Source organism: Hydra vulgaris, chromosome 01, assembly GCF_038396675.1.
Source record: "Hydra vulgaris chromosome 01, alternate assembly HydraT2T_AEP".
Lineage (NCBI taxonomy): Eukaryota > Metazoa > Cnidaria > Hydrozoa > Anthoathecata > Hydridae > Hydra > Hydra vulgaris.
Genome location: NC_088920.1, coordinates 53,841,336 through 53,853,722, shown reverse-complemented (window position 1 = coordinate 53,853,722; position 12,387 = coordinate 53,841,336). Strand labels below are relative to the sequence as shown.

At 30.4% G+C, this 12,387-nt stretch overlaps 1 protein-coding gene across 1 annotated transcript in view; it reads right to left on the bottom strand.

Moving 5' to 3' along the window:
* The window catches only part of LOC105847333 (uncharacterized), a 102,475-nt gene that overhangs the window by 59,213 nt on the left and 30,875 nt on the right, over positions 1-12,387 (bottom strand). The window contains exon 5 of the mRNA XM_065788602.1: positions 8,090-8,287. Within this exon, the coding sequence (XP_065644674.1) occupies positions 8,090-8,287 (198 nt within the window). The remainder of the gene's footprint in view (positions 1-8,089; positions 8,288-12,387) is intronic.

The following is a 12,387-nucleotide window of genomic DNA, read 5'->3' as shown; positions in this document are numbered from 1 at the left end:
CAAATTAATTATATTTACAAAAACAAAATTATTAATTTTTGAAAATTAACTTCTTTATTTATAAAAATTAGTGAAATTTTGAAATACTCTAACTTTGGTCATTTACAGATAAACGACGAAGGAGACAATTAGCAGTTTGTTAAGCAATTGTTAAAATGTTGATAAGTGTTGCTAATGTAAAACTTACTGATAACTTTACCTGTAAATTTACCAGTAAATTTTGACATTTTTATAATGGATACACACCATGGTATTTTATTTGAATAAAAAAGTTGTTCATAATTTCAAAATTAACTGACAATTCTTTGAGTTCTAAAAAATATTAAGCTTGTAACATTTTTTTGAAGATAAAATTACAGCTCAAAGACAATTATGGATGCATTGCGAATCCTGTGATGATTAGTTGTATGGATCTTGCTGTTATTCTATGGTCACCGATGCGTGCAAGAATTGCCAATAAACATACAAAGCTCATTTAAAGCAATTTAGTGTTTTCTTGTTAATTGAAAAAACCTTTTTAAATTAATTGTAAAATATATTTTCAATTTTATATACCAATGACATAGCAAATGTGATAATGGCCTAAGTAATAAAATAGTTGACTAACTACAATAAAAATTAAAAATACTACTACTTATATTTAAAAAGGCCTTTTTTTTATGTACTCTTTTTTGTTTTCTTTGGTGCCTTAAAAGACTTTTTTTTTTTTGAGCTTGAAGCGACGCCCTCCTTAGCTACTGGTATTACCTGAATTTATATCATAATTTTACAATAAAACAACATTTAAAAATTAGTTTTCATTATTTGTGACCTTAAGTTTGTGATACGCTATTAGTATTTATATAGTGGCTGAACTTATGAGATGGTATTGAAAATTCGGTCAAAGTAGATGTTTTCATTTTAAACTAAATATTGAGTACTAATTCTTATTTTTCATTTTTTTATTTTTACAATACCAATTATCAATATAATTTTCTGTATGTTTCAGAAAAAAAAATTAAATTTTTTTTATTTATGCATGATAAATAAATGTTCAAAGTTTAAGTAACCGAGCGATTTTAGGGTATTTAAAACTAAAAAAAAAATTATAAAATTTTAAAGTTGTTAAAAATATTAATAATAAAAATATTAATAACAAAACAAAATAATTATTAAAATATAAAGATAAATTTAATTGAGACAGTTTTAATTGATCAATTCATAAATTTTTCTTGAGAAACAGAGTAAATAGAGATAATAATAAAAGAATAATTTAGACCACATAATTCTGAGCATTGACCACATAACTCTGAGCATTGAATGAAAAAATTTACCATGTCTATAATGTATACCATGTCTAATAATGAAATTTAATTGATTTAAACAACCAGAAATTGCATCTATTTTTACACCTAAAAAAGGAACAATTCAGCAATGAATAACATCAGCATTTTAGACAATCAATTTAATTATTGCATTAACTGGTAAAACAATCATCAGTATCAAGCAATCTAAAATTACTTTGATTTAAATCTGCAGTGGGTACCATATGAGAATGGAATTCTATATTTGTTAAAAGATTAGAATATTTATATGGTCAATATCATTGATGAGCAACTATTTTTACAGTTACAGACGGTTCAACATTATCATCAATAGAATATAATAAGAATAAAGAAGGAATAGCTGTAATAATATAACAGCAGGTATTAATGTTCATACAATATCAATAAAATTATTTTTTAATTAAAATTTATTATAGTTTTCATTAGTAATAACAGAAAATAATAATTAATGGTCACTTTTATTAATTAATCATTATCTATTGTTTATTATAATAATGGGTCATTATAGTCTACTATAATAATTGTTAAATTGTTTAATTATACAATAAATATATTGCTTATTTTTGTTATTTTTAAAAAACAGTCGCCCTAACTAAAACACAAAGCTTTCTAATTTTAATAATTTTTTATTCTTTTTTAAAAAAAGTTTATAGTAAAGCTTTTACTCTTTGTCTTACAATTTTAAATAGCATCTTAACTATTATTTTAATTTTAAAATTTTTATCTTTAGACAGTGAAAAATTTGTGTAACCATTCATTCTCTAATTATTAAATGACAACTAGTTATGCTACTTTATTTCAGTCAGAGTTAGTGCATCCATTTAATATTATTTAAATTAGATTATAATTATTTTTGTATGATTCAACAGGTTTCACCTCAACCTTCTTGTCAAAACAGGTGTATATTTTTCATGATCACCCTGCTACTGGTAACATGTAACCCAGTGCAACCTGTTCCATGTCTGCTGCCTTATGGGATTTCCTATCTAAGCAAAGGCTGGAAGGAGTTTGTTTCCTGTCATCAGTATTATTTAAAATCGGTCATGCCTATAGTAATATATGTAAATATATATGAATATATATTTTTTGTGTGTCTTTTATGTTATTTGGAGGTTAGTCTTAGCTCACCTGTAACCTACTTTATATATATATATATATATATATATATATATATATATATATATATATATATATATATATATATATATATATACATATATGTAAATATATATATATATATATATATATATATATATATATATATATATACATATATGTAAATATATATATACATATATGTATATATATATATATATATATATATATATTTATATATGTTTGTGTTCTGTCTGCACCTCTGGCAGGTTGTTTACTCACCTGTAAGTTGCTATTTGTATGTTTGTGTTCTGTCTGAACTTCTGGCATGGTATTGAATCACCCATAAGTTGCTATCTATATGTTTGTGTTCTGTCTGTTTATGTTTATATGTATGTTTGTGTTCTGTCTGAACCTCTGGCATAGTGTTGGTTCACCCATAAGTTACTTTATATATGTATGTTTGTGTTCTGTCTGTTTATCTTTATTTGTATGTTTGTGAACCTCTGCTGTGATGTTTACTCACTCGTAAGGTACTTTATGTATGTATGTGTTCTGTTTTAATGTTTTAATGTTCTGTTTAAATGTTTAAATCTGTTTTGATGCAGTGTGAGCTCATTAGCTAGATACTCCAACTATAAAACTAACGCCCACCTTAATCTCTAGTAATTTTTTATATTTTATATTTTTAACAATACATTTCCAAAAAATCTAAAAAATGTTATAAGGTACTTATACAGGAAGTAGCTCCTTTTAATAACTCCAAGTCAGGTCAAGATCATCACGATCATTCTGCTATTGGTAATATGTAATCCAGTACTACCTGCTCCCTCCTAGGCAAAGACTTTAGGGGTAAGCAGAATAATTCTGTTAACCAGCCTCGAACCCCTTCTTCATCTATTAGGCTGGCATAGATATAAACCTGTGTTACATTGTTTCCTGCCTAGGATGATGAATACTGGATCTTCTTGACTCTTTTCATAGGTTTCACTTGTGCCTCTTTGATAGTGGTTATGCAACTCTTCCTGTTATCTCCTGGGTACAGCTCCAAAACTCAGTTTAATAGTTTTGAGACTGGCTGGTAGTAAGGTTTCCCGAACTCTGTGGGAGCTTTCAGAGAGGTTGACTCCGTCAACAGCTGCAAAATATCAAAGTATAAACAGTGCCATGTTGCGCATATTAATGCTTATTATTAATCTTAATGCTTTTGGTGCGCATTTTTGAGGCTACATAAGGAGCTCTGTTGCAACTTATTTTACAGTTAATTAACAGGACTGAGAAAATTACATAGCTCATTGCTTGGAAGGCCATACTCTGTCTATGAATGAGTCAAGTTCTCTTCAAACTTAAATCATGCCAAAAGTAATTCAAAATATTAAACATAAAAACCATCTCCACCATCTAACTGTTTTAATATATCTTTTACTAATATTCGTGGTCTTTGAAGCAACCTTTCATCAGTTGAATCTTATCTCTTACAATATTTACCAGATTTGCTTGCTCTAAGTGAGACTAATTTAAATCTTGCTATTCCTTCTTTTGATCTCAGTGTTGATGGGTACTATCCTTTCATTCACAAAGACTCCAATAGTCACATACTTGGCTTGGCGGTATACATACGCATCAATTCACCTATTTGTCGTGAAATTGGGTTCCAATCCTTTGACCATGCTGGCACTAAAACATATAACTTCTGCATTTCTCAATCTCTTACCCAGATAGTTAACTTTGTGACTCGTTTTCCTGACAATCCTAATCATTTACTTGATTTATATCTAATCTCTGACCCTAGCTTGTGTTCAGTTTCTCACTTTTCTCCCTTAGGCAGATCTGACCATGCAATGATCTCTTTAAATCTTTCATCTTGTACTTCATTTTCAGACTCACCCTATCATTACCCTACTTACTACTAGCCTAAAGCTGACTGGGATTCTTTTCATGATTTTCTTTGTGGCAGTCCTTGGGCTGATGTCTTTTCTCTCTCAACTGAAAAATGTGTCTTCTAAGTAACTTTCTAGATTCAGGCAGGAATGGAAGCTTTTATTCCTTCTTGTTGGTTCCAAATCAAGCCTCATTCTACTCCATGGTTTTCACCCTCTTGTACAGCTGCTATATTTATTATACTATGGATAATTATTATTGCAAGAAACTGATGCAAAAAGTTGCTGCCAGATCAGAAGAGCTAAGCATTATAATCAGTTCATTAAATCTGGTATCTTATCTCAGAAGTTAGGCTTTAGAGACTTTTAGAAAATCTTCAACAGCGTTATTAACAAAGGTAGGTCTAACATTCCATATCTTATTCATGGGACTAATTTTATTACATCTTCTAAGGCAAAAAAAAAGATCTGCAAAGAACTTTTCTTCTAATTCGACTCTCGAATCTTATGGCCATTCTCTTCCTTTCATTCAAACTAAACAGGTTAACCCATTGTTAGACATTCAAATCATTCCAGCTTCCATTGCTAAAGTCACATCTTGATTAAAAATATCTTTACATCTTTTACAGTTTGTGGTGCAGACATCATTCCTGTCACAGTCTTACAAAATTGTTCTCCAGAAATCCCTTTAACTCCCTAAACTAATTAATAAGTGCTTGACTGAGTCTTGTTTTCCAGCCTGCTGAAAAATGGCATTTGTTGTTCCAATATTTAAAAAGTCCAGTGAACATTCTGACCCCTCCAATTATTGTCCAATCAGTCTTCTTTCTGTTATTAGCAAGGTCTTTGAGTCTTTGATAAACAAATTTCTTACATCCCACCTTGAGTCAAATAACTTACTGTCAGAAAATCTATATGGTTTTTGATACTCTTGCTCTACAGCTGACTTGCTAACTGCTGTGACTGAAAGATTTTATTGTGCATTAGATGGAGGCGGAGTGGCTAGAACTGTTGCTCTTGATATATCTAAGCTTTTCAACAAAGTTTGGTATGCTGGTCTTCTCCATAAGCTTGTTTCATATGGTATATCTGGGAAAGTTTTTGAGATTACCAAATTGTTTCTTTCTAACTGCTTTATTAAAATCATTTTCAAAGGCCAAAAGAGAACAAAATTATCCGCTTTTCTTCTCCTCTAAAAAAGAACTACCCTTTCCAGTGTTTGCGTTTATTGCCATTGACATGGCAATAAACACAAGCATCTAGTAGCTGTAGAATATGCAAGGAATGAGCTGGTAAGCAAATTAACAAGATATTATTTTCGATACAAATAAGTACAACCCAATAGGTAATAAGGTGTCAAGTGTCCATTTACAGCTAAAATTTATGAACTAAAAATTCGATTTATTTATCAATTAAATATTTAGTTGATTAAACTATATTTTAACAAATTGACTAAACTATTTACCTAGAAACCCTTTTTTAATGGGAGGAAGAAAACACAAGAGTGAGCCACAGCACAAATTACTTATCTTCCAAACATTCGGACGAGGATAAGTAATTTCTTGTGCATACGACAACGTCTAGACCAATATTTGTACAGATGTTTTTTTTTATTTAAAAACAGTGTATAGCACATTGATGCGATTTCCAACTGCATGATTGATTTTTTCATTGTTGGCAACCAATTTCAATGGTCATTTAGCACCACATCTGCAAAACTATATGTTGCTTTCCTTGATCACCAGAGAAGACAATTTCTTCAAAATTTCATAAATGACATTAAGTGTTTTCCTTAATACTTGCTTCATTGAATTCTCTTTGCACTGTATTGAAACAATTAGCTACTATTTCTTGTGTGCAAGAAGCAATGGCTCTAACGTTTAACTAATGACTTACCGGCTGATGAAAAGCTTTTACCACTCTTTCTCTGTTGTATGGTTGGGAAAAAGATGAGATTGACCATGGTGTTGCAATTAATTGGTAACTAAAGTGATGACGCCATTGTAAGTTCTACCAAAATCTCAATGAGATAATTTGTTGAGTGTACCTACCAGAGTTAACTTGAAATGTTGCAGTAATTTTGTGTTCAAACTACTGCTAATTGTTTCACCTATGTGGTTTTGTGTTCAAACCACTGCTAATTGTTTCACCTATGCGCATAGGTGAATGATTAAGTAGTTTTGTTGAGTGAAAGTTTGCCACTGCAAGCGCAACTTGAGCCTTTTTTTTTTTTTTTGTGTGCAAGTTTTTTCGAGGCATATTTTATATTAGAATAGATTTGATAATAATCGATTTAAAAATTGAACAAAGAATTTATAAAGATAATATTGGTCATAAGGATATTAGACATAATTAATAAAACATAGTTAATTAATAAAATATAGTTAATTAATAAACGCCCAAGCAAATAATTGGTTTTATTCATATCCATAGTTCACCATTTCTGTTTTTAAATTTTTGAAAACTAAATTTTGAAAAAAGATTCTTGGCTAGTGTAAAAAATTATACAAGAATACATTTTAATTTCAATGACAACACTTTTTTTTTTGAATTCACCTCCCCAAGGCCAAGAAGGCCACTATAGATGAGGAGGCTACTTTTTGGTTATAACCCTCTCTCAACTCTATAACTTCGAAACACGAACCTTGACAAACAAGGCTGCTGCGTGGAGAAACAAGTTGAGCGCGGTACTACCAGGGACATGGTGGGAATCGAACTTGGAACCTCTCGCTTATGAAGCGAGCGCTCTACCACTACACCACTACCGCATACATCACCACATACTGCATACTTTTTTTACTTTTTTTAAGTTGCTTGATCTGTTAAGCTAGAATCTGATTTTTTTAAATTTTCTGAAGAAATTGAATGATTTTTTGTTTGTTGTTGTTTCAAAGTTGTAAGTACGCTGCTTATTTATAGAATATGCTAGAACAAGTTTCAAATGTTTTCAATACGAATGTAACTCATTTTTCAGAGCAATAAAATTGAAAATCCAAATCAAATTTTTTTTCACAGACAATGATGAAAGATTTCAAAACCAACTCTAATGTATTCCTAGATACTTATACTATCATACTCCCAAAGGTTTTTTTCAGGAAAAGAGGTTCGAATTAAGAGCCACTTCATGACACAGTGGCTATATATCAAAAAGTCATTACAATCATGTTTACAATGTGATTGTATAGAGGATATTTTGATTTTGGAGCTACACAATTTAGTTTTGTCCCAGGGCCCTAAGCCAGCTTGGAGCAGCCCTGGAGTGTAAATAAAAAACAAGGTAATAGTTATATTAGTAAATACAGGGTAATAGTTATAATAGTAAAATTGTTATTAAATGAACAAACAAAAACTAAAGATTGAAAATTTAAAGTGAATTAGAAGATATAAGGATTTTAAGATATTTACTCAACTAAATCGACTTTTAGTCAATTAGTAGGAAATAAATAGTTGATTAAATCGACTATTTGATTTTTCAAAGTTTACTATTTTTGACTTTCAACTAGTTAACTTTTAGTCAATTTAGTCGAAGTTAATAACAACACTATTTCAAACCCTGTTGCATCCTTGGTAGTTCTGTGCTTAGTTCTTTTCTCTGTAACTTTGTTTGATTCATGAAGTTTAAGTAAAGTTAAAACATAATTGAAATAATAAAATAAATCATTTACAACTATAATAAAAACAAAAAAAAACAAATGCACTAAAGTTTTAAAAAACATGAGCAAATTTATTAAAAAAAAAATCAAATGGACTTTACATATAACTCTATAAATTATTCAGTTTTAATCTTACCTTTTCCATGAGGGCATAAAGTGCCTCATGTTCCTTCACTCGAAAGTAGTAAAAACCAATAACAAAAGCCAAGAAATGCAGAATATCTGGAATAATATATGTGCCTAATGCATGCTGACATGAACTTGAATCCAAATGAAAGTTATTGCTTGGAACTGTATTTGTCCAATTAATCCTTGTCGCATTTGATAATGGAAGCTAGCTTAAGAAAAAGTGTATATATATATATATATATATATATATATATATATATATATATATATACATACATACATATACACATATATTTTATATATATATATATATATATATATATATATATATATATATATATATATATATATATATATATATATATATATATATATATATATATATATATATATATATATATATATATATATATATATATATATATATATATATATATATATATGTGTGTGTGAGTGTATGTGTGTATATATATATAAATACAGTATTGGACAAAACATTTGCAACCAACATCGAACAATGCTAAAAAGTGTTCCTAATTTTACATGTCTTAAAAACGAAACGAACTATACTACCACAGAAAACAGTTCAGGAGTCTGGAGTCACAGCATGCCATGACATAAGCAATCACCTGACAGGTGACAGCACACAGGCAGAATTTCCTTGACAAGTGCCATTTTGCAGCAGACAAAACAAGTGCGCCTTTTTTGGTTTGTTTCATTTTCTTATGTCTGGTCCGTGTCAACGTCACGGAAGTTTTTTAATAATTAAAGGAAGTGTCCAGAAGTTTCCAGAAGCATGCAGAATTTTCCAGAAAATTCTAGAAGAAGCATCTGGAAGCATCCAGTAGCATCCAGAAGTATCCAGAAACATTCAGAAGCATCCGGACGCATCCAGAAGCTTCCAGAAGCATCAAAAAGAAGCATCTAGAATCTTCCAGAACAGGTTCACACAGGTTCATTTTACTATATAAGAGACATGTAAATCGACATGTAATTCAGTCAGTATGTGGAAGTCAGTCAGTCAGTATTATCAAGACAGTTTATCGGAGTGAGTTTTATCAAAGTGTTTTATCGAAGAACATCAATACAAGAAGTGAAATACAACAAGTTTTTCATTACATCAGTACAGTCCACATTCAACCAAGAGGTTGTGTTCCACAGAGCATTATTGTATCATCACAAGGTAAATGTAACACGGTAAGCCTTGAGAAGCGTGATTATTAATTTTTATTATTTTTATGACTTCAAGTGCAAAAATGGCTACCGACAGTCTTGGATTGGAACTAAGAAAGAAAATTATTGGCGATTACGTAAGTGGAATGTCACAAAAAAGTATTTGTGATAAATATCGTGTGAAAAAATGGACCGTATCAAGACTATGTTCCACATATCGTTCTACAGGGAAATTGGCAGCAGATAACAAAGGTGGAAAACCGCGTTCCACCACTTCTAGACAGGATTCTATGATCGTCAGATCCATCAAGAAGGATCCCTGGATATCATCAGTCGAGATACAAAAGCAATTAGAGCTGCCTGTATCGGACCAAACAATCAGACGACGTGCTGTTGAAGCCGGATTGTTTTCTCGACGCACTGCAAGAAACTGCTGATTTCACTAAAAAACCAGAAGAAAAGACTCCTGTTTGCTACATCTCATATTGACTGGAATGTGCAGAAATGGCGAACTGTCCTGTTCAGTGATGAATCGAAGTTCAACATCATTGGGAGCAATGGCATTTGCCGTGTACGTCGACCGGCCGGAAAACGCCTCTATTTACGTTACTGCCATAAGAACGTGAAGCATGGTGAAGGCAATGTAATGGTCTGGGGGTGTTTTTCTGCAAACGGTCTAGGTCCAATACATAGAAACGATGGAATAATGGACCGTTTCATGTATAAAAATATCCTGAAAGATGTTATGTTACCTCATGCTGAATGGAATATGCCAATAAAATGGGTTTTTCAGCAAGACAACGATCCGAAACACACTGCAAAAGTAGTCAAGCAGTGGTTTCAAGACAACAACTTATTTGTGATGGATTGGCCGCCTCAATCTCCGGATCTCAACTCTATCGAGAACCTGTGGGAGATCGTCAACCGCAGAATTAATCGTGAAGGTGTTCGTAATAAGGATCAACTGTTTGAACAAATCCAAAAGGCCTGGGCAGCGATTCCACAAAGTTTCATTGATCACCTGATTGAATCTATGCCTCGAAGATGCAAGGCTGTGATCGACAACAGAGGATTCGCCACGAAATATTGATAGCGAAATACAGCTTGGTCAACATTTTGTCGAGTTGCACTTGTTTTGTCCAGAAGGAAATCAACTTTTTTAAATACTTTTGATTAATTTATTAATTTTCGTGTACAAATAATGAACTTTGTGATGAATAAAACTTGAGGAACTTTGTCTCTAAACAGTTACATAGTTATTTCTCTAAATTGAAAAAAAGCAGCACTTTTATATAAAGAAACTAAATTAGCATTATTTGGTTGCACTCGTTTTGTCCGATACTGTATATATATTTCTATAGTTTGACGTCTAAATTAACTGTTTGTGGTAAAAAAAAAAAAGTGACAAAATCAAGTACACTTTATGCATAAACCATTAAAATTAATTAAGAAAAAAAAATTAAATTTTGTCTTTTTTTTAAGTCTTTTTTAAAAACCACAAAACGCAACTTTATAGACTAGAATGTTTTTTATAGAATAGAACTTTATAGAATAGAACTTTATAGACTAGAATGTTTTATACAAAATTGTATAAACTAACAACTAAACTCTGAAAAAATTCTGAAGATTAAAATAAGAGTTCTGAAGCTATTCGAGTTTGAAGATTATTCGAGTTTGAAGATTATTCGAGTTTGAAGATATTTGAGTTTGAAGATATTTGAGTTTGAAGATATTCGAGTTTGAAGATATTTGAGTTTGAAGATATTCGAGTTTGAAGATATTCGAGTTTGAAGATATTTGAGTTTGAAGATATTCGAGTTTGAAGATATTCGAGTTTGAAGATATTCGAGTTTGAAGATATTCGAGTTTGAAGATATTCGAGTTTGAAGATATTCGAGTTTGAAGATTATTCGAGTTTGAAGATATTCGAGTTTGAAGATATTCGAGTTTGAAGATATTTGAGCTTGAAGATATTCGAGTTTGAAGATATTCGAGTTTGAAGATATTCGAGTTTGAAGATATTCGAGTTTGAAGATATTCGAGTTTGAAGATTATTCGAGTTTGAAGATATTCGAGTTTGAAGATATTCGAGTTTGAAGATATTTGAGCTTGAAGATATTCGAGTTTGAAGATATTCGAGTTTGAAGATATTCGAGTTTGAAGATATTCGAGTTTGAAGATATTCGAGTTTGAAGATATTCGAGTTTGAAGATATTCGAGTTTGAAGATTATTCGAGTTTGAAGATATTAGAGTTTGAAGATATTCGAGTTTGAAGATATTCGAGTTTGAAGATATTCGAGTTTGAAGATTATTCGAGTTTGAAGATATTCGAGTTTGAAGATATTCGAGTTTGAAGATATTCGAGTTATATTAAATATATAATTCTTTTAATTCTATAATCAATTAGTAAGAATGGTGTCGTGGATATCATTTGTTTTGCTAATACAGAGTTGCGGGTTAAAATTCTGATACCAGATGTTTTTATCTTGTAATATTTTATGTTTCATTTCAAAGAATATGTTTTATGCTAGTTAACTATTATTGCTGTTTAATAATATACTATTATTAATTTTTATTTAAAAATTTAAAAATTATATTATTACTGATTATTTTTGATGCAAGATTCCCCCTCCTTCTTTTCCTATTTTAACAAATCATGGCTAACCCGCCCCCTTGCCTCATTGCATGACATAATTTGAAAACAACCCCTAATGCCAATTCTTCTCAGGAAAGGCGTGCATGGTTGCATTCAAACTTTTTTTTTTTTACATTCAAAATGTTTAAACCATAATATTGAGTATTTTATGAATATTTAAATAAAATTTATTAGAAGACTTTTGAAAATTATTATTTGATGCATGATGATTAAATGATGGTTTTCTACTCTTTAATAAGGTTGGATATACTAATAATGATACTTTTTGAGTTAAGCAATTGGTAGGTGGAACAGATTTTTTATCTCAAATTAGTTTGTTTTTTTCAAATTTTTTTTTTTTTTTTTTACATTCAAAATGTATAAACCATGATATTAAATGCTAACAATTATATATGAATCTGTTTTCCCCAGATGGCAGTCAAATAATATAGAAGTTCACTGGTCGTGTGTGACCATTCAGCGAATTTTATATGCC